Source organism: Ranitomeya variabilis, chromosome 3 (genome assembly GCF_051348905.1).
Source record: "Ranitomeya variabilis isolate aRanVar5 chromosome 3, aRanVar5.hap1, whole genome shotgun sequence".
In the NCBI taxonomy this organism is placed as follows: Eukaryota; Metazoa; Chordata; class Amphibia; order Anura; family Dendrobatidae; genus Ranitomeya; species Ranitomeya variabilis.
The window spans coordinates 680,611,609-680,635,062 of record NC_135234.1 but is presented as its reverse complement, the minus strand read 5'-3'; the positions used below and the strand labels follow the sequence as shown (position 1 = coordinate 680,635,062).

At 41.5% G+C, this 23,454-nt stretch overlaps 1 protein-coding gene across 1 annotated transcript; it reads right to left on the bottom strand.

The window, feature by feature from the left end:
• Positions 1-960: 960 nt before the first annotated feature.
• Positions 961-5,883, bottom strand: LOC143816985 (keratin, type II cytoskeletal 6A-like). The gene is made up of 9 exons (XM_077298028.1): positions 5,297-5,883; positions 4,893-5,113; positions 4,718-4,778; positions 4,490-4,585; positions 4,103-4,267; positions 3,743-3,868; positions 3,414-3,634; positions 1,877-1,911; positions 961-1,786 (listed from the first exon to the last, which is right to left on the bottom strand). The coding sequence occupies exons 1-9, from the start codon at positions 5,792-5,794 to the stop codon at positions 1,533-1,535; spliced, it is 1,677 nt and encodes a 558-aa protein (XP_077154143.1). The 5' UTR covers positions 5,795-5,883; the 3' UTR covers positions 961-1,532.
• Positions 5,884-23,454: the final 17,571 nt, after the last annotated feature.

Here is a 23,454-nt window from a genome sequence, read left to right as displayed (position 1 = left end):
GGGCAATATTACTTTCTAGGGGGCAAAATATGGGCACTGTTTTCTAGGGTACTTGCACCTGGCATTACTATATTATAGAGGGTTGCTTTAGAATTTAGAGGACACAGAGAACCACACAGCAGGTGCAATAATAGGGACACATATGGCAGCACCGGCTCAGTATTGCGGTATCAGCAGGATGAGGAGTTTGTGCAGGTTGGGAATAGATGGTGATGGGGCTGGAATATGAGAAGTGAAATATGTCTTTGTTGTATTCTCTGCAGCCGAGTTGTGGCTGGAAGAAGTTGTCCTTTCAGTCTTGGCCAGATGCAAGATGGGAAAAATGAACGATTCCATCATAAAGAATGTCAGCTGTAAGTCATTATCTGTAACTATGCTGTGATCTCTTATACTGTATGTTCTGTAGGACAGGTATCTACCACTGACCATATGGCAGTAATGTCAATATTGGTCTTTATATAGAGATTATCTTCAGTAACATCGTTGTCATCTGCTGAGGTTCTCCTACATCCACTATTAGGGGGAGTCACCGAGTTGTAATCAAGGTTACCCGGTTAGGGGCCCACTCAGAAGCTTCGCCCCCCCCCCCCAACCGAAACCCTAGCTACGCCTCTGAGTAGATTCATTGAGCTTAAGGCAGTTGTCCTCCTTTTTGGGGACACTTTATTTTTTACATAGATACATGTATTTAAATAAAAATAAAAATTCTTGCAATTGAGTTTCATTAACTTAATTCAAGTAAAGCCATATTTTGGAAGCTTTAGATGGAGATTTTCTCTACAATCAGGGTAACTATTGTATTTTTGTGCAAAGGATTTGAATATGAGTCTTTCATTGGCAATTGGCCAAACACAAATGTTACATGATCTGAACGTATATTGCATTTCATCATGTTCAATGGCAATATGTAAATTCATGAAAATCCAATATGGCAGAAAAACAATAAAAACTACAACTCAATTTAGATCCACATGCAGTTTATTGAAGATATAAAGAAAAGACAAGACATGCGAGCCTGGAGTTGAAGGATCCAGTAATGCATTAAACAGTATTATATACAACAAACACCCTGACTTACACAACTCTCAGAAACAAAGAAAGCAAGAACTTAAAAGGACTGGCGCTAGCCATGACCTAGCTCAGAAGTCTCATACAAACTCACCTAAGCATGTCACAGGGATACACATGAGTGCAATTACATTCATTCACAAGGAATAGAAAGCACATGTCACCCTCTATATAATATGATTGTGGGCTTTTGTTTTGACAAATACAATGGGATTAACTTCCTAAATGCCTGAGATTATATATCAGCAATTCAACTATGACTTTCTTAATATGTTAAAAGGAAGTATAATATAATATGTCTACATTATAGTCAACTGTATCCCTAACAACAAACAAGGTATGAGCCAGGATGATACAACTTAACATACTAGTAAAGCTTCTTGTATTTGAGCAGGTTGACAAAAGTATAATGAAGTTTGTAGTTGAAAGATGGCGAGTGACTAGTGCTAGTGTAATGGGACATGCTAATTGTATGATGTTTTCTTTACGGAGGATGATGATGTTGTTGAAACTGCCACTGTGCCTCTGCCTCCAGTACGGCTGTAGCTGCTGCTTCCTTGAGAGGCACCATATTGCATTCCACCACTGCTGCCACCAGCACCATATCCTCCTGCTCCTCCAGCACCATATCCTCCTGCTCCTCCAGCACCATATCCTCCTGCTCCTCCAGCACCACCAGCACCACCAGACATGCTTGAAGATCCTCCACTGATGACAGCTAGAATTAGGAATAAGAAAGATTAGGTTATTTTTCATACTTAGATGCAATAATCATTTTACTTCAATTATAATGATGAGCTGAACTTACAGATGCTGACATTGTTGACAATCTGTCCAGACATTCTGAAAAAACAAGAATATTTGTTGGTTAAATTCTCAGTGAATAACTACATGCTTATTTATTCAATGCAATTGTAGGACCATTCTGGTTTGTAAGTTTGCTTACATGGACTATAAATGTGTAAATAATGGGAGACATTTACAAGGCCAGTTAAACTTTACCTCAGTTTCCAGCAAAAAACTGGCTTACATGCCGCTAGCCAAATTTATTATGTGCTTTAGACATATTTTACACCTCACTAAAGAGTGTTGGAAAAATATCAACTAATGGGTGCATGCCTAAGTGGACTCCTGAAATGTACCATATTTATTCATGTCTTTATCATTATTTTGACCGAAGACACTGGGGTAAATTAAGTAGACCAAGAGCTGCCATTACTTATAAAATCACAATTGTTTCTAAGGAGCTAAACACTATTGTATATAAAAATAGCAATTTTCTTACTACACTAACACAAACCTGTATTAAAATTATTATTAGGACAGGTCCCTGTGAGCATGTGTAGAAATATGTGTTCCCAGTGGATAGTCTGATCTAATACTTGAGATATGAGAGGTGGTGAAGCAAGAAGAGACTGCTCACACTGCTGGCCTCTTTGTCTATCTGATCTTATACTGGAGATATCTGGGGTTGCTGAAATAAGAAGAGGCTGCTCACACTGCTGTCCATCCTTTATGATCTAATACTGGAGATATTAGGGGTACTGAGGTAAGAAGAGGTTGCTCACACTGCTGCCCACCATGTCTTTCTGATCTAATATTGGAGATATCAGGGGTGCTCAGGTAAGAAAAGGCTGCTTACACTGCATGTTTTTCTAATATAATACTGGAGATATCAGTGGTGCTCAAAACAAATAAGAAGACGTTGCTCACACTATTGCCCACCATGACTATCTAATCTAATACTGTAGGTATCAGGGGTGCTCAGGTAAGAAGAGACTGATCCCACTGTTGTTCACCTTGTTTATCAGATCTAATACTGGGGCTCTTTTAGGCCTAGGTTTATCTGGTGACCAAAAACCAAGGTAAGTGCATATTATTATTACAGTCCATGAAAAAGATAAAAAAAGTGCACTTACCCGTGTATGTAGAAAGTCACAACTTTATTCGGACAACATTATAATAACAGCAAGGGAGAGTGTAGAAAAAATGCGGACAACGATCGTTTCGTGCCTTTAGGCTGAGGCACGAAACGATCGTTGTCCGCATTTTTTCTACACTCTCCCTTGCTGTTATTATAATGTTGTCCGAATAAAGTTGTGACTTTCTACATACACGGGTAAGTGCACTTTTTTTATCTTTTTCATGGACTGTTATGTATTACTTTGTAAGTTGCACCCCGTTGTATAAAAAGGATCTGATATCGGCTCACTAATGAAGGGTGATAAGAACAACAGAGTCTAGCCTTACAAACAGCAGTGCGGAGGTCTATTTTTTTCTTTTTTTGTTTGAATTGGCATATTATTATTATTTTAACTATGCCTAAGGTATCACATGAAACTAACCTGTCCTCTTCTCCTTCCAACAAGGTTCTGTAGGTGGCAATTTCAACATCAAGAGCAAGTTTCACATTCATGAGCTCCTGGTAGTCACGCAGTTGACGGGCCAGATCTTCCTTGGCCTTCTGCAATGCAGCTTCAAGTTCAGCCAGCTTCGCTCTGGCATCTTTTAGAGCAAGTTCACCACGCTCTTCAGCCTCTGCAATGGAGGCCTGGAGATTTGCAATCTGTTAAAAAAAATAATTATCCTCTTGATTTATAACCTAATTTTCTCCTTTATTGTATTAGATGAAATTCTGCATTTTTAATAACCCAATTTAACTGGCTAGGCCTACCTGCTTCTTGACATTTTCAATCTCAGCTCTTAACCTTTGGATCATACGGTTCAGTTCTGAAATTTCATTCTTTGAGTTCTTCAGGTTGTCACCTTGCTTGCCAGCTGCATCTTTTAGTTGTTGGTACTAATACGCAAAGAGAAAATCTCAATATCAGTATTGTGAACACAAGCATATTACATTTTAGGTTTACTTAATGTGAGTGAATATTAACATAGCAAATTATATGTATTTCATAACACATGCTCTAGGTTTTGACTTGCATTGGCAATATATCTATAAGAAGTATAGGGTGGGGTCTAATTATAAGTGTTGATTAGGGTTTCGATTCACATGCATCAGCAGGTGAATGATACCAACCTTGTTGTCATATACTTGTTCTGCCTCTGCTTTGCTCCTCTGTGCAATCTGGTCATATTGATTCTTAACCTCTTTCATGATGTCCTCCAAGTTCAAGTCTCGGTTATTATCCATAGATAGAATAACAGAGGTGTCACCACTTCCTCCTTGTGTTTGTGAAAGCATCTACCAACGACACAAAGCATCATTAATAAGTTAAAATATAGAGCTAGAATAGAACAATTTCTATCAATTCATTGAATTTAAAATAATTGTATTTAACCATCTTGAAATATTTAATTAAAATTACATAAAATTAAGACATATTTTAGCCATATGTAATCACCGGTATTGCTGTTAAATTAAACCATTTAGTGTGAAAAGTAATGATAAATCAAGGTCACTTACAGCATCATATAGAGACCTTAAGAAGTTAATTTCATCATTCAATGTATCCACCTTGCACTCCAAGTCTACCTTGGTCATATATGCAGTGTCAACATCCTGTAATGAAAGAATTATCAATGCAGTCATGTAAAGTTCAAAAGCCATCTCTTAATCTTGAGCCTCCATAACTTGATTTAAAACATAAATTGAAATCATAAATCTGTGTTACTTGATTTGAATTTGACTCACCTTCTTAAGTACAACAAAGTCATTTTCTGCTGTAGTGCGCTTATTAATTTCATCTTCATATCTGTAGGAAATACAAATAGAATATGTATGAAAAAATGACTATTCTCTTTCTCAGCAGCCAAAAGTGGACTCTTTAATTTAATAATTGCAGCTATAAACTACAATGCCATTATACTTTTTCTTGAAGTCTTCCACCATTTCTTGCATGTTCTTCAGTTCATTCTCTAGACGACTTTTCTCGCTTAGTATACTGTCGAGTTGTTTCTTCAAATTGCTAATGAAAGCTTCAAAGAGGGGTTCAATGTTGTTCTTTTTTGAACCACCCTTTGATCCTTGTTCTTGCAAAAGGCGCCATTTTGTTTCTAATACTTTGTTTTGCTGTTCCAAGAATCTAACCTGAAAATTAAATTGAAGGCATTGTTAAGCCATGGGATCATGTTTGTAAAGAAAAAAATTTCTAAATCTATTTAATCAATTTAATTTAAAAGTACTCTGTATAACAGATATCCACATATTCATATTAAATTGTTATAAAAGTTAAATTGATGTGCATTTATCCATTGATTTCTCAAGTCTTACCTTGTCAATGAAAGTTGCGAATTTGTTGTTGAGGACTTTGATCTGTTCTCTTTCTTCAGTTTTTACTTTTTGAATGGATGGATCTATTTCCAAATTAAGTGGCTGCAAAAGGCTCTGGTTGATGGTTACCTCCTGGATTCCACCAGGTGGACAAACAGGGAAACCAGGGTCACCTCCATGTCCACCAAATCCTCCTGCACCTCCACCAAATCCTCCTGAACCTCCGCCAAATCCACCTGCACCTCCGCCAAATCCACCTGCTCCTCCACCAAATCCTCCTGCTCCCCCTCCAAAGCCTCCTGCTCCACCACCATAGCCTCCCCCAACTTGAACACTGGTGGCACTGATTGATGTTCTCTTCATTCCACCAAGATTATACAGACTTCTTGATCCAAAACCAGAAGAACGAGAGCCACCCGATCTTCCTCCACCAACTGAGCAGGTACTAAAACCCTTGTTTCCACCACCACCACCGCCTTGCTTTTGCATATAAGCCATAATGGATTATGAGGATTGAAGTTGAGAAGGAACAAAAAGAACAGATAAGGTGAAGGAGTGTGGGCCCCTTTGCACTGAGATACAGCAGTCTCCCTTTTTATCTGTTTGAAAATTTGGGCTTGGTTGCATGGGTGGCAAGAGATCAGTTTAATGCAATACTGGGTTTGGCGAAGCTGGCAACCACCCATCAATCTACTAAACTGATCACACCTTTGGGAAATATTGCTTTGCTTGCACTGTTCAATCTCAGTAATCTATTTTCCTGTATCTAGCTACATGAATGCTAATATCAAGTCATTGTATATAAATTGTGGTCTACTTTCTTCTAATACACAAAATGAAAGGAATAAGCCTAAAGGGTTTCATTATAAGATTCCCACGATCATTAGGTTATTATCATTTTATGCCGGAGTTTCATTTTAAAGAGTTGGACTTAGTCATTAAAACAAGATACCTGTATATAAGAACATGCAAATAGTTATGAAATTATTGTTGATTAGACAGGTTAAAGATGATGTAACAGCTAGCATAAATATAATACATCTATACTAATTAAATGATTTCTTTACATACAAGCATTTACTTGTATTAGTCTAAGTCAATCAAATTCGAAGAGAGGTATAATGTAATTTCTATTGTAATTTGTAATGAGAAAAACTATACTATACTATATAATATATATATATATATATATATATATATATATATATATATATATATATATTCACACACAAGCACTTGTAGCAATTTCTATTAATGTACACTATATTTATATTTCAGGAGTTATGTTTTCTTTGTAATACAATGTTCAGGTGTGAATTCTTGAACTGACCTAAGCATAAAGGGCTATTACATAATGGCAATTTGCAGAATGGACAATTATGCATGACTACAGCTTATTAAAAAAAGACTTCAGCATACAGGGGGGTACATACCATAAAGGTATGCCAGGCAGCCATACCTGGTTCATACTCTCCACTATGCTATTGGTTTGCAAGAATCTGTGCAATTCTCCATTCTTTGGAGGTAATGCATTGTTGGAAAACACAAAGTGGTGGATTAGCCTAAGCGACAAAGAAAAGGCATGGAGGAGCAAGCAGACACCTGAACCTTCTGTCTTGGCTGGTAATACCCAATATCATAAAGAGGAATACCACTTATACCTTTATTAAGATCTCACTTTCGTCTACATAAACCACAGGTAGTTTGCAATGATCTATTCGTTGGTCATCTCAGATCAGCAGCAGATATCTTTTATGTACACTCTGTGCATTTGTACTAGGGCCACAAGGTAAGGTGGGCTACTGTCAGCTTGAATCTATTGTGTGTGGAGTAAACTATTTTTACAAAATTCTCAGCAGTGAAGGATTGGTGGTTATATATTTCATGCAATCCAAGCATTTAAATAGTAACTAAACTTTTTTTCCTTTTAATTATCCTTCAGGCAGTGCAAAGTTAGGACTTTTTCTACAATGTACCTATCCAATAGCTAAAATGTGCCTTTTCCAGCAGTATGGATGGTACTGTATCTTGACTTTTGTCCTGTTAAACAAGCCGACATTTGGAAGGAAATGCCCTGATACCCTACTTGCAGAAAACGCATAACTAAACTTATTGTGAAGTTATGAATTTTTGTCCGCAAACTTAACATTGATTTCTCGCCTTCTAATAGGTCATCACTCATCAATGTCTGTTCGGTGGTGGTTCGACACCCCTGCAGATCAGCTATTCTTGATGTCAGCGGCTGATGGAACTGCCCTGTTGCCCTATTGATTTGTACTAGGAGAATAAATGATGCGCACTATGCTTAGATATTAGGTACAGGCTGAATCTCAACCAGGTCCAGAGGTCATAATCAAGAGAAAAACAGCCGCACTCAAAGAGTCTTGCTATGTATGCAAAAGAGGAAAACACGTGCTTATTATGTATACAATGGAAGTTCACCACAGGAAAATTCGAGTGACAAAGCAAGGTATCAGACAGCCATCACTGAGACAGTCTCAGCAGATTGGCAAAATCTGAAGGTGAGAACGGATAAAGTGATAGAGGAACATCGCAAATTGTTGCAAGAGAAGAAAAGGGCCAAATTCCAGAGGGATTCTGAGGACTACTCTCAAGGCTGAGTATATAAATGGAACGAATATACAAGTACGGGTCTCAGGCAAGGATATTATGGCTCTTGACGCCAGGGGTCCTACAGTACTGACAGCGACAGTTCTGCAAACAGCCTTACACAGGGGCGTTTTTTATCCAGACGTCAACCTCCTACAGGAGGAGATCGACAAGGAGGGCCTCCCATAAAAACCACCGATCACATGAGAACGAGATCACAGGTATGGCACCCAACTCGGTCATCAACATTTCATCACACACTCTCAGCCCCGCAGAACTAACAGTTCTTCAACGAGGCCTATCATTTTGCCCCACACACCCCTGGGATAAATTCAAACTGTCGCAGGATCTCCAGAACTTTTACCATAATCTACGCCTTAAAACCCACTTTGGACTACAACAGGACTCTATCAGGAACAGGATTACCCCACCCAGGGAAATTCCTGCTGCTGAACGGTCCATTTCGGTATTAGGTTTACGCAACACTAGTAGTTTTAATCCCTCACAGAACTACCATGCCACTGAGGCCTGTATTGATCTTATGCAAAGAGACATACATCATATTTTAGGTCAACATCGGATGGGGTCTCACCCGACACATAGCAACTTTACTCCAATTGAAAAACCCGCTACTGAATCCCTTAAAAACATCAAACATATTATCATAAAACCAGCAAACAAGGGCGGAGCTACTGTTATTCAGAACCAGGTAGACTACACTACTGAAATTTTAAACCACCTCTCAGACATAACCACATACAAGAAAATTCCCCATGACCCCACTCCCTCAATTAGAACTAAAATAGAAGGGGTACTCTCCAAATATTTGTCTCTAAGCACAATGGATCAAAAAACTGTCACTTTCCTGACCAACCACCATCCAGTCACCCCGGTTTTTATGCAATCCCCATGGTCACCCCATCATAGCCTCCATGGATTCTATCTTTGCCCCCAGTTCCATATTTTTGGAGAAATTACTAACTCCCTCAGTAAGAAAACTAGGTCATTCATTTTGGACACTGGACACTTCCTAAGAACCCTTAAACAATTCCCGAAAGTTCCATTAGACTCATACACAACTCAAATCAACTATGCTTGGACTTATTGTCCATAGTCCTACATGAAAACTTTTTTCTCTCTGGGGACCAATTTTATTTATAGATCCGTGGCACTGCCATGGGCTCAAATGTAGCACCGGCCTACGCAAACAGTTACATGGACGATTTCAAGTATTCCTATGTTTATAGCAATAGCTTTTTCAAAACCCACAGCAGGTGCTGGCTCATGTTCATAGACGATGTTTTCTGTCTATGGACGGGCACCCCTGAAGTTCTATTTACCTTTGTTGAACAACTCAATTCGATTAGACCTAAATTGAAGTCTACACTTAACTGGAATACCACTAAAATTTAATTTTTAGACACCCTTGTGATCAAGGATGCGGAGGGGACCCTTTCCACAGATATCTTCACAAAACTAACAGATTAAAATAGCCTTTTACATTACACAAGTTGTCACCCAAAATTGACTAAAGAGAGTTTACCTCGCTCCCAGTTTAAACGAGTCACACGAATAGTCTCCGACCCGAGTCTTTTACCTACTCGACTTGAAGAAATGTTCAGCAAGTTCAGTGCTAGACAATATCCTAAATGGATCCTTGAGAAAGAGAAAAGGATGGCCCTTGAACCCCATTCATATCAAAACCCCAAACCTAAATTAGAGTGTATAGCTTTTGTACACACTCACCACCCTGTGGTGCCCAAAATTTATAACATTATTCAAAAACATTGGCCCCTTTTGTCAAGATCTTACCCACAAATTGAAGCTTTTAGAGCACCTGCTCTAATGTTTAAGAGAAGACCTAACAACATTAGGGACCAAGTTGTCAAAGCTGATATTGGCAACCTTTCCAGGCTACCGAAACAGAGCTTCCTGGGCACGTAGAGAACTGGCACATTCCCATGCCTGAGTTGTGCCAGTTGCCCCAAAGCCAGTGATATAACCCACCCCCATAGTGGTAAACATTATAAAATAAAAGGCTTTCACACCTGTGAAACAAATTACGCCATCTATGTAATTAAATGCCCATGTGGCCTACTCTACGTTGGAGAGACAACACAACACGCACGGGATCAGGATTTTTATTTTTTATTTATTAATTATTATTTTTTATTTCTATTTTCCTTTTCCTTATTTATCATTATTTCATTACCATTTTTTCATCTTTATTTTCATTTTGGATTTTGCTTTCTCTCGTTTTCCATATTTACAGTTTTCATATTTTTCTCATTTTATTTTTATTTATTTCATCTTATTTACATTTAATTGCTATCCATTCTATCTTATCTTCCCCCTCCCTTTTATTCTGCACCCTCATTTTTTGATCCACCATATCTAGAGAGAACACCAAGAGGTCACATTAGCATTAACTTTATTTTCTTCTTCTTTTCAGCCCTCTGATTACATGCTCCGCTATATACCGCACAAACTGCCAGTCTTTTTTGTGTCAGCAGACAGGGCTCATGCGCTGAACCACGGACTACATGCAGAACATAGCGCTGAGACACTATGCGCTCCAAGCCCCACCTTGGCCACACTATAGACGCAACTGCGCATGCGCCCGTGGCAACGCAACCCAAGCCTCTTTTCCATCACGCAGCAACAGCTACTGCGCATGCACACAAGGCGCATTCTCTCCAAGCCTCCTGCTCGCACATTTCCAGCTTCCACATGGCGCCAGGATATTTAACCCACACTGCCACCAATGTATACTCACCACCACAGACGGCGCCACACTCTGCTTAACATTAAGGTCAGTTGGGCTGCATGGAACCAACAACTCCCTGTTATTCCCACCAGCTAATAAACTTCTACTCTATCTCCACAGCTCCAGCTGGGACTTCTGTTTTTCTATTTATACCAACCTAATGGTGATTGTCTCTATTTCTCAAGGTCTGTCCTCACCTCACCCACCAGTATCAAAGGATTTAATATGAATTGATACCGTTTTCCTGAGTATCTCTCATGTAGTTTGTACATTATTTTAAGCATTGCTGTAATGATATCATGTGCTCAAGTAGTCACAACCTTAGGGACTATTAATTTTGTTCTTATGTTATATTTGTTTTTCCTGTGTTATATCCACATGTTTATACTTGTACAGCACATTCATTTTCATATGTTTATTTTTGCAGTGAGGTTTGATAAAGACCCGGAACAGGGTCGAAACATTATCTTGATACCTTGCTTTGTCACTCGAATTGCCCTTGTGATTTGAACAGGGGGCAGATATGGAATTCTTGGGAGTGGCCAAAATACAGTTGATGGAGCTGTGCGTCTCTGTAACTGAGCAGTTCCGAACACCACCAATACCCATAACAGCTGATCTGCAGGGGTGCCAGGTGTCGCACACCCATCGATGACCTCTACTAAGGGTGTCCTATCAATATTAAAGTTGTGGACAACCATTTTAATTTCTTTATTTTGCTTCCTTCTTTTTCAGACACTATGTTGCCGTGCTGTTTCAATGCCCAACTAATGCTCCTTTAGAAGTTCCTTTCAACTGGAGTTCAGGAAGAGCAATGTAATATGTTCAATCAATAATATAGGAATCCCACTGTTTCAGTATGGGAATAGGGATCAGAGAGGCTCACAGAAGGAAAGTCTTTTACTATTCTCATTTCTTGCATGTACTACTGTACAAACCTTGATTATCAGTTGTTAAAAGGAGAGTCTAAAGGATCATAAACTGGGCATTAAAACAGCACAATAGCATACCGTTTGGCAGACAAGGAAGCAGAATAAGGTAAGGAAGTATGTTATAAAAATCATAACCCTGCAATGCCTAGAGAATAATTATATAAAAAAAGTTTAGTTGCCTTTTAGGCAACATGCATAATCATGGCTCAGCTTACCAGTAAGATATCAGGTCAATGACTTCCAATTATCAGCTTGTTTAGCCAAGACAAAATAAATGGTGCAATACCATCTGTACTGTCAGTATAGAGACATATTAGCTATTGCGTTAAGTTTTAAAAACATTTCCATAACCAAAAATGTACCAAAAATTTTCCAAATGAAAATTCAAGTGATGCGGGATCAATAACTGGGCTTTCTATCTACCATGTGGCATTCGTAATACTGGTGTATCAGTGCAATCTCTATCACTCTACCCTACATTTTTACACTCTGCATGTGTCACGTGTGATGTGAATTTTGATGAATTTTTCACCCAAATCAGCTGTTGCTCTACAGACTTAATACTACTAGAAATACAAGCTACTACACATAGTGTGGTGTAATTTTTTTGGGGGGTTTAACCATGTTTACTTTTCACTAAATTGGCAGTTTGTCATATCAGACAGGTCTTACGAAAATGTGATTAATTAAAAACAATAATATATCCTAGCCTGATCCTATTAGCATTTATTAAGATTCGGGAGATATTGTGAAACCTCATTAGAAAATCTCCTGAGAACAAACAGCTAAAATGCTTAGAGGGGAATATTTAAAAGTATTTTTTGCTGAAAGGAAGAACAGATCAGAAAGAAAATAAAAGTAGTTTCAGTGGGATAAGTGCCAATAAAACAAAGCGTAGATTATAAAATTCACAGAGAGAAAAAACTATGGATCATTAAAAGTATCACATGATTTTTATATTGCAAATGTTTTCAGATTGCAAATATTTTAACAGTGCATTAATTAATGGCAGTTAAAAGGCAAATGTTTTCAAAAACATGGTGATCTGTGCAAAAAACTGTTTGTTGCTCTGTTTTTGAGTCTATAACTAGGCGGCCTGTGTGGGCCTCTTGAAACAACATTTCAATAGAGGTCTGTATTGAGCCAGTACGCACACCAAGGAACTTCACCAAATAGTATGAACTCGACTGCAGTGGCAAGTGTGAAGATTCCAGAAAAAGTTTATTTTCAGGCTTAATTCTTGTATTATGCACAAACGTAAAACCAGCAATTGTTCGGTAGATTCAACCGACCTCTAAATCCTCTCACTGATGATAATCAAAGTTACAGCAAGGATAGATCCTATAAACATAAAATATAACTTTTATTGGTGTCACTTAAAACTCTGAATTAAAAGCAATGTGACAGTAAACATGATAATGTAATAAAGTAAATAGTAAGGGATAATGAGTAGAGATGAGCGAATATTTCAATGTTCGGTTCGGATTGCAATCGCCAAATTTGAAACATTCGCCAATTAGTTAGTCGAATATTTGCCAAACATAATCAAACGCCATTCATGTCATAAGGAGGCAAAAACACACGCATGCACAACACCTTATAATGGCCCCAAATACTGCCAAAACACATCAAATGAGGGACAGACACCAGGAAAGTGGCCTCAATTCACCCACAGTACAAATTTCAGTATGGCACTGCAGCAATCAGCCAGGGATGAGGTATCGGGGTCTGGGACTGCGTTTCAATTGAACGTCACAGTAAGATGAGGTGTGTGTGGGTTCAGTGTAGGCCTCCTTTGCTGGGAGACCTGATACCACATGCAACACCTCCACCTGCTTTCATGCTGAGCCACACTCAGGTGGCACAAATATTAGTTTCGCAGACAACCATTGTCAGAAAAATTTAAGGATAATAACACGGGTAGTTGAGTCCAAGGTAGTGGAGACCTGACAGTCGTGGAGGCCTACTGCTACAGGCAACACACATGAAGGAGACCCAACTAGGAGTGTTCACATTTAAACAAATGGGGGCCTTACACCACAGAAGTGGCATCAATTTTACCAGAGTAGAAATAGTATAATAGAGATAGACAGGTCTTCCACTACACCCAATTGAACAGATAGACACCCAACCAGGAGTGTCCACATTTCCAAAAGTTATTGGCAGACACCACCATAGTGGCATCAATTTTACCACAATAAAAATAGTATAATAGGGACCGACAGGTCTTCCACTATGCTCAATCCAGCAGATGGACACAGAACCAGGAGTGTCCATGTTTCCAAAAATTATTGGCAGACACCACCATAGTGGCATCAATTTCACTACAGTAGAAATACTATAATAGGGGCCAAAAGGTCTCCCACTATGCCCAATCCAACAGATGGACACCCAAGCTGGAGTTTTCATATTCAAACAAATGAGGGTATTACACCACAGAAGTAGCATACATTTCATGAGAGTAGAAATAGTAAAATAGAGACCGACGGGTCTTCTACTACACTTAGTCCAGCAGATGGACACCCAACCAGGAGTGTTCACATTTCCAAAAATTATTGGCAGACAATACCAAAGTGGCATCAATTTCACTACAGTATAAATAATATAATAGGGACCGACAGGTCTTCCACTACACCTAATCCAGCAGATGGACAACTAACCAGGAGTTTTCACATATCCAAAAATTATTGGCAGACAATACCAAAGTAACATCAATTTCACCACAGTAGAAATAGTACAATAGTGACTGACAGATCTTCCACTATGCCCAATCCAGCAGATGGACACCCAACCTGGAGTTTTCCTCTTCTTCCTCCTCTACTTCTGGGATCGCTATCTACTCCCACAGGCCATTCAAAGTCTGCTCCAGCATATAGCATATATATATGACCGGAATAGTGATGCTGATGACGGCGTCGTCAGCGCTAACCATCTTGGTAGCCATTTCGAAACTGTGCAGAAGGGTACAGATGTTCTTAATATTTGCCCACTCTGTCAACATGATATGCGCCACGTTGTTACTGCATTGGTCCAGGCTATATGACATGACATACTGCATCAGGGCTCGTTGCTGCTGCCACAGTCACTGCAACATGTGCAGAGTGGAATTGCACCATGTCGGCACATCGCATATCAACCTGTTAACTGGCATGGGCAAAGACCTCTGTATCGATGCAAGTCAATGACCTGAGGGGTGTGAATGGCGGAAATCAGCACACAGCTTACATGCTTTCTGGAGCAGCTCACCCAGGACAGGATAATGGCAGAGAAAATGCTGTACCACCAGGTTGAGGAGGTGAGCCATGGAAGGCACGTGTGTGAGCTTGCCTCTCCAGAGGGCCGCTACCAGATTCGCACCGTTATTGGACACGGCCTTCCCTCGATGCAGGTTCAGCAAAGACAGCCATTGAACAAACTCAGCCTGGAGAGCTGTCCACAACTCCTCAGCTGTATGACTGTGATCTCCTAGGCATATCAATTTTAATACTGCCTGATTGCTGTGAGCCTTGGCTGTGCAGTATGGAGGTGCTGGGGATTCGCTCTGCACTGTTGGAACGCATATCTCATTAAGGCAGAGTTTGAGGGCACAGATGGAGGCCCTAGAGGAAATAAAGGAGGAAGCAGAAGCAGTGGAGGGAGTATTAAATGTAGAGGTATGTCCTGAAAGCCTTGGTGATTCCAAGACTTGTGGAGCTGCACCTGTCCCCACAGCCACCAGAGTCACCCAGTGCCCAGTCAGCCAGATGTAACACCCTTGGCCATGCTTACTCATCCAGGTGTCTGTGGTGAAAAGCACCTTGACAGATTTAGTCAAGGAACAGGTGATGTTGTCTGCGACACGCTGGTGTAGCGCAGGCACAGCTTTCTTAGAAAAGTAATGGTGACTGGACAGTTGGTACTGGGGGACTGTGACAGCCATCAGCTTTCAGAGACCGTCTGCATCTACCAGACGGAAAGGCAGAATTTCCGTGACCAACAGATTGAAGATGGTGAAATTCAACCTCTTAGCTTTGTCATGTGTAGGAGGAAACAATCTTTTTCGTGACCACAACTGTGGAACCGTGGGCTTGCTGCCGTGTTGAAAGGGGGCAGAGTACGGTGAACCGGACAAACTGCTGGACCGTCAGAGAGGTTACGGTGGATTGATAAAGTTGTGATGTGCTCATTCTCTGAGATTCGTCAAAAACAGTTCTTTCTGGGCATCAGCAACACGATTATAGTAAAAAAAAAAAAAAAATCCGCCAATAGCTGCTATTGCGCAAGCGACAGCCGCTCAGTCTTGGAGGAAGAATGTTTTTTGTCTAGCAAGATGGCACCTCCAGTGCCTATGCAGTAGTAGCTATCAGAGATCAGAATATAAGGAGAACAGAAAACAAATTAATTATATACACAGTACATATGCGATCAGGCTGGCCCCTGCCTGCAGAAGGGGTTTCTTTTCTTTTTCAAGATAAATATAATATTTAGTATGTAAAATAGAAGGCAGGTCACTGAGGGATCAATAATCAACATAAAACTTAGCACTCAACTTAGGATGCTAGGGGACTAGCGGTGGACTCCGCGTCTGGCGGCATACACGCCTACACCTCGCTCTCCTAAAGCACTTCTCTCTGCATACCTCGGCTGTGGTCCCCCAGCATAGAATTTTTGTGGCCCACTGACTTCCGGACCCATGCATCACATGTATTCCGTATACGTAACTGAAGAAGGTTCATGTTGAACCGAAACGTTTTGAGTATACTGCAAAATAAATTCTTCTGTTCCAGCATCCTAAGTTGAGTGCTAAGTTTTATGTTGATTAAGTATATGGCATGGGAGCCTAACTATAGCACCACTTTGTAGCTGTGCTCACGGTGTTGTTTCACATACTGAGGGATCAATGACCTGTCAGAAGCCATACACATGAATACCTAAGCAGAGCACCACATGAAGACCCCCCTACAGCCCCTCCCACAGGCCACCCCGGAGCACGACCGTATCATTAACTGAAAACTGAAAATAAAGATTAAACAACAACCACAAGACAGATTTAATCAACCAAGGTATCATTTTAATCAGTATAATGGCACAGACCTGACATCCTGCTGACAGGTTCGCTTTAAAGATCTATAAGCTGATTTAATTCGCCCAACAACCATGTATCAATTCCAGGAATTCTTATGTGGTAATAGACCTCTGCAGTTCTATGGTGATATCACTTTATATGCTGGTGCTTTCTAATTGTATTAATAATAAAATGTGAAACTGTAAACCTTTCAGACATTCTGGATTTTATCCCATTACAGTTTACCCTAACACTCACGCTAAGCAGTTATAAATTAAAATAATGTAGTAAAATCAGGTTTAATGAGCTACAGTCTATAATTTTTTTATTTTACTGCCATATTTATTTGAAAATTATTTTTATGCTTACATAAAAAGCCAGCAACTGTGCAAAAAGTTTTCCTTTAAGAAAAAAAGCATTTTAATTATAGAAACAATCCTGGAAAAACTGAACACATTTTCTTGGCAATCTGTCAAATTTATGTGGAATATACCGTTTACTTAATATGGAACAATTAACATCGATCTCATTGGGATTTTTACCTCCCTCTGAATCAACAGTCAGTTTATGGAATGGACTTGATTGACCTCTGTTTTTTCCAACTGCATCAACTATATGCAACTATATTGAAGTTTAATTAGTCATCATGAAAACGTTAAAAAGCGAAGATAATGCAATTCAAGTGAGTGAAGTTAAAATACTGTTCATTACTGCGGGCACTGAAATAGGAACGATTCCTTGCTAGTTGAGAGCAGCGATAAGAGACAAAAAAATTTTGTGGGTAAAATGGAGGTCAGCTAAAGTTTTCTTTAATCTTCAGTGGAGAACCTTGCCCATCAGGGAAATTTTCTAACATATTGTTGATAATATTAAAAGATCCATTGCCTTGCATGTCAAAGCCCTGGAAGCAGCTGTATGTTTTTGTAGATCTGGTGCTCATATATAGCAACCTAAGTGGCTGAGACAGGGTCCTTCCATTTCGCCAGATGTGACAATGAAAGATGTAAAACAAAACTGACATATAGAGATACTTCACAAAATAAATAAAGCTATTATGTACCTAATGCTAATAAAAATACAAAGGGGAAGGGATGGACAAACATTCATATCATATGGTTAATGATGAACCCACCTCTTCTTTGAATCATCCACTAATTAAAACAAATCCAGCTTCCCGCCCCAATAACCCAGGTGCATACAATGTCCCTTAAGGGTACACTGCCCCACAGTCAATGGATCCTAAGTTCTTGCAGCATGACATCCCTGAGACTACGAGGTCCGAAACAGGAATGATTCCTGGATAGCTGAAAGCCCCAATAAGAGACAAACAATTAGTTGTGGGTAAAATGGGGGTAAGCAAAAGCTTTATTTAACATTTAATGAAAAATCTTGTCCAACATGGATTTTTACTCACATTTTGACAATAATGTTAGAAGATTCAGCAATCAGCACGTCACATGCTAATGCCATTGTAGCCATGATGGGCATATCCTTTTAGATCTCAAAAGTGCTCATGTAGACCAAATGGTCAGGGTAAGGTTTTTCAATTACTGTCACCGGAGCAGAGTGTAGACCTACACTGAGCTCTGACCCCTATCTGTAAAAAGAAATTGAGTCCTATCAATTGCATTTTGTAGATCAGACAGAAATATGTTCAGACCAATGTAATTTAAATGGTAAATGTACATTATAACCATCAATCTGCATATGGCGGATTACGACACTGCTTTTTGATCTGACATGTGTAGACACCCTAATATTTAGTAAAGGGAAAGCTTGCTCAAAAGCAGTGGGATTGTCAGTTCCGTTACATGTAATTCATGGAACCAATTCTGACCAAAAAATTATTGTTTGAGAAAAAAAAAGCAGGAAAGAGATCAAAATGTGATTGCATATATGACAATTTAGAAACACTAACTAAACAAAGGTCATTGCAAACTTCATGTATTACAAGGATTGTGTCACACTTGTGGATTGTGGACCCATTGTGCCACGGATCAGGAGAGCCTAGAGGGGCACGGTTAAGCAACCACTTGAGTTTCCACTAGAGCCTCTGATGGTAGGGTTAGACTTGAGCCCAGGTGGATGCCAGGTGCTACTGCAGGATAGATCCTGGTACTGCAGCAGCTAAAGGCTATTCCCAGTAAGGGTATGTGTCCACGTTCAGGAAACGCTGCATGTTTGACGCTGCGTGGGGCCACAGCGTCAAACACGCAGCATCCAGATGTTCCAGCATAGTGGAGGGGATTTTATGAAATCCCGTCTCCACTATGCGTGGTAACACACATCCGTCGGCCCTGCGACTCCGGACATGCTGCGCGTCTTTTAAGATCGCAGCATGTCCGTGTTCCTTGCGGCGACGCTGCGCCGCCGCAAGGAATGACACAGGGCCCTATGCGTGGGGTGCGATGATCCCGGATGTGTGTGCAGTGCCCCAGAGTCCTGGTCGTTGCAGTACTGATGCTCCGCCGCTAAGGGGGGTGTTGGTACGTCTGATGGCACTGAAGGAGTTCACCTGACCAGGTATCACAGACACCAATACACTTCACAGTCTGGCCTCCAGGGGGAGCTAAGGGTGCTATGTATTAGGCCACTCCTCACAATCTGGTAAAACTGGGGGTTAGATAGGAAGTTAGACAGAAAGCTGACTGGGTTGGAACCAGGCAACATCCTGTGGCAGAGGGTGTTGCAGGGGAAGATTCAGGGGGGTCCCTGTCAGGGGTGGGATCCTGACAGAGGCCTAGCGAACAGAAAGAACGTGACGGGACCGCGCCTGCATTTCATTGCAGCGGTACCCCAAGAAAGGACAAGAAGCGAGGTTTATTGTGAAGAGTGAGAAACGAGATCAACGCAACAAGGAGATAACACCAGTAGGAGTCGTGCTGTAAGACCGAGGCAACGTCCTACTGAGGCGCGTAGCCGGTGGCCGGAAACGCCGAGGAAGTATTGAGCTCCAGGCCTTACTTCAAACCTACGGCAGGACAGTCAGTTATAGGCGGGCTGTCTCACCCAAATCACCTAAGCAGACATAGGGGGCAACAGTTGGAGAGGGGCGACTCTAGGGTCCCGGAAGAACTCCAGGCCTACCCGTCATACGGGTGCGTCCTAGCCATATCATCTGGGCGACGGAGAAGAACATCAGAATCAGTTGTGAAGGAACTTCAGAAACAGACACAACAGTTGTGAGGACTATCCCGTGGTGCTAAGCAGGGAAGGACTACAACACACAAGCGCTAGAAGGTAGGCACAGATTTCCACCTGCAAAGGGAACTCTGAAGGTGCCATTGGACCGGCCGGTCTCAGACAGCCCTGTTAACTGTACTCCGGATTGAGGATCCTGAAGCCTTCAGTAAAGAGTAGTGTTGAGCATTCCGATACCGCAAGTATCGGGTATCGGCCGATATTTGCTGTATCGGAATTCCGATACCGAGATCCGATACTTTTGTGGTATCGGGTATCGGTATCGAAACAACATTAATGTGTAAAATAAAGAATTAAAATAAAAAATATTGCTATACTCACCTCTCCGACGCAGCCTGGACCTCACCGAGGGAACCGGCAGCGTTGTTTGCTTAAAATTCGCGCTTTAACTTCCTTACGTGAAGTCCCGGCTTGTGATTGGTCGCGTGCCGCCCATGTGGCCGCGACGCGACCAATCACAGCAAGCCGTGACGTAATTTCAGGTCCTTCAGGATTTTAAAATTACGTTCCGGCTTTGTGATTGGTCGCGTCGCGGTCACATGGGCGACGGGACCAATCACAAGCCGTGACGTCACGGGAGGCTGGACACGCGCGCATTTTAAAATGCGCGCGTGTCCTGCCTCCCGTGACGTCACGGCTTGTGATTGGTCGCGTCGCCCATGTGACCGCGACGCGACCAATCACAAGCCAGAACGTAATTTTAAAATCCTGAAGGACCTAAAATTACGTCACGGCTTGCTGTGATTGGTCGCGTCGCGGCCACATGGGCGGCACGCGACCAATCACAAGCCGGGACTTCACATAAGGAAGTTAAAGCGCGAATTTTAAGCAAACAACGCTGCCGGTTCCCTCGGTGAGGTCCAGGCTGCGTCGGAGAGGTGAGTATAGCAATATTTTTTATTTTAATTCTTTATTTTACACATTAATATGGTTCCCAGGGCCTGAAGGAGAGTTTCCTCTCCTTCAGACCCTGGGAACCATCAGGAATACCGTCCGATACATGAGTCCCATTGACTTGTATTGGTATCGGGTATCGGTATCGGATTAGATCCGATACTTTGCCGGTATCGGCCGATACTTTCCGACGGTATCGCTCAACACTAGTAAAGAGGTAAAGAGACTGCAACCTGGTGTCCTCGTTATTCATCGCGACCTGCACCACACCACATCATTCTCAACTTTCACTGGACGCCCCTCAGCAGGGTCACGGACCGGGTCTAGCCACCGTGACAATCCCAGAACCAAGACAGAGAGGCCCGGTACCGGGTACCCCTCGGCCCTGCGGCAGTGGGGGCGCTCCATGTGCAATGAACACATCGGGCATCATCGCGTCCCAGAAGGGGGCAGGGCTTAGCGCCGAGCCGGTTTGCCGCTCCGACAAAACCGCCGGCCATTCTGAAGGTGGACACGTACCCTAAACGATTTTGGACCATTGATGTTGATGCGACTTGCTGCTGCAAAAATGACATATAGGCAAATGTAATTTGCAAACAAGTCTGTTTGGAAAGATCTGATTCCAGCATTTCAGAGAAAACAATTTGGGGAGTTTCTCCAAACAACATTTGTGTTGAGTGAAAAGCCTATCTCTATCTACACACAATAAGCTGCAGCAGTACAAGGGCACAGGACAGGAGAGGTTGCTGACAAACATTATTGCTTTAATGATGCATTGACCACTTTGCGCATATTGCTCCTTTTATGACGCATAAGCAGTGTATTTTTTCTGTAGGATCATGCTGTGTATCCACTGTGACCCCTTTGTGTCCACTGTTTGAGGAATTATGCTCAACTTGTAAGTAGGTTTATTCTATTTAAGACTGACAATCATCTTGATCTTTTTTTCAGTCTGTGATAAACAGTTCTCTGCCTTACTGTATATACAGTATATATATATACTGTATATATATACATATACGTATATATATATATATATATATATATACAGTATATATATATATATATATATATATATATATAATAATAATAATAATAATAAAATGTAATTTTGTCTGATATGCTCCTGATTCCTATTCCCTTTTGGGTTATATATTTATGTGGAAGAGCATATACTGAGACCGGCTCCCCACTTTTTTCGAATAGTTAAATTATATATGACAGGTTTATTTATCTAGGTACAGTAAACTGTAATTTGAGCTCCAAATTAAAAATAAATTATATTTATAATCCGTATAGCTATGCCATGGAAGTAGAGTACAGTAAAGAAATAGGGTAGAGGCACAACAATCAAAGTCTCAGGTGTGTGACTATGGGCCGGCTCAGATTGGTAGGGGAGCCCCACCAGTGGTCATCCCAATTTTAAAATGCATCTACCGTTCCACTTATTACAGAAGCTACAAGCCTTTAAGGAGCAAGCACACTTAGAGGACGTTAGTTTGTGGGAAAAATAAACCCAGACAGGGGCGGACGTAACACATGTGCAGCCGATGCGGCGAGACCCAGAGGTGGAGAGGGGCTTTTGCATGGTGGCTAACACTGAGGGCAATCTGGCCTGTTTATCCAGCCCCAAAGCTGTGGAGGGGGCCTTTGGCTAAATTGCCCTCATGAGTGGTGGGCATGGAGCGATCCCTGCAGCTCCACTGCAAATGGCAGCGGAGCGGAGATGCAGGGATCTATCCTGCTTCCTGTCTGACACAGTGGCACGGCTGGATGAAGTCAGTATTCAGCGTGCACCTGTGTCAGACAGAAAGCTGCCGGCGACAAAGATGCTGCGGGGACGTGCTGCGACTGCGGAGAACGTTCGGAGAGGTGAGTGGTGCTGTGTGTGTTTGTGTAAGTGGTGGAGAAGGCAATGATGGGGTGGTGGGGGAGGAAAAAATGATGGAGGTAGTGGAAAAGACAATAATGGTGGTGGAAAGGGCAATGATAGAGGTGGTGGAAAGGGAAATGATGGGGTGGGGGAGAAGGCAACAATGGAGGTGGTGGAAAGAGCAATGATGCGGGTGGGGGAGAAGGCAATGATGAGGTGGTGGAAAGGGCAATGATGGGGTGATGGGAAGAAGGCAATGATGGAGGTGGTGAAGAGGACAATGATGGAGGTGATGGGGAAGGGCAATGATGGAGGAGGAGAGGGCACTGATGGCATGTGGGGGGAGGATGTGGGGAACTGGGATGGGAGGAAGGGTGACTTATAATGGACTAATGAACAGAGAGATGCTATCAAGGACTTATAATGAATGATGGGGACACAGGACAGGGACTAAGGCTATGTGCACACTTTGAAGATTTGCAGGAGAAATTTCTGCTGCAAGTCCTAAAGTGCTGGCAGGAAGAAAGTGCTTAAACTTGCGGTGGATACCGCGTGCTCCCTCCATTAATCAGGCTGCTAGCGCGCATTTCCCTCCTAGCCCACAACAGCGGTGATACTGCGTGGCTTCTTATTGACTGGGCCGACAGTGTCACTTATGACACACGACCTGGCATTTACAGATTGCCTCTACAACCTGGGATGCATTCCTCCTGATAACACTACCTGAGACATATTTCCCTGCGTCTACGGACTGCTTCTATAAACCTGAATTCTATATAGCTTCAGGCTTTTTTCTGATGCAGCTTAGTTCTGATTGTTCTTTTGGGGCTCCTCCAA

Excerpts from the sequence above, each read along its gene's own strand:
- LOC143816985 (XM_077298028.1), bottom strand. The coding sequence starts at position 5,794 with ATGGCTTATATGCAAAAGCAAGGCGGTGGTGGTGGTGGAAACAAGGGT. Across the intron at positions 5,114-5,296 it reads TCGCAACTTTCATTGACAAG|GTTAGATTCTTGGAACAGCA; the intron begins GTAAGACTTGAG and ends TTTAATTTTCAG. Across the intron at positions 4,779-4,892 it reads GTGGAAGACTTCAAGAAAAA|ATATGAAGATGAAATTAATA; the intron begins GTATAATGGCAT and ends TATTTCCTACAG.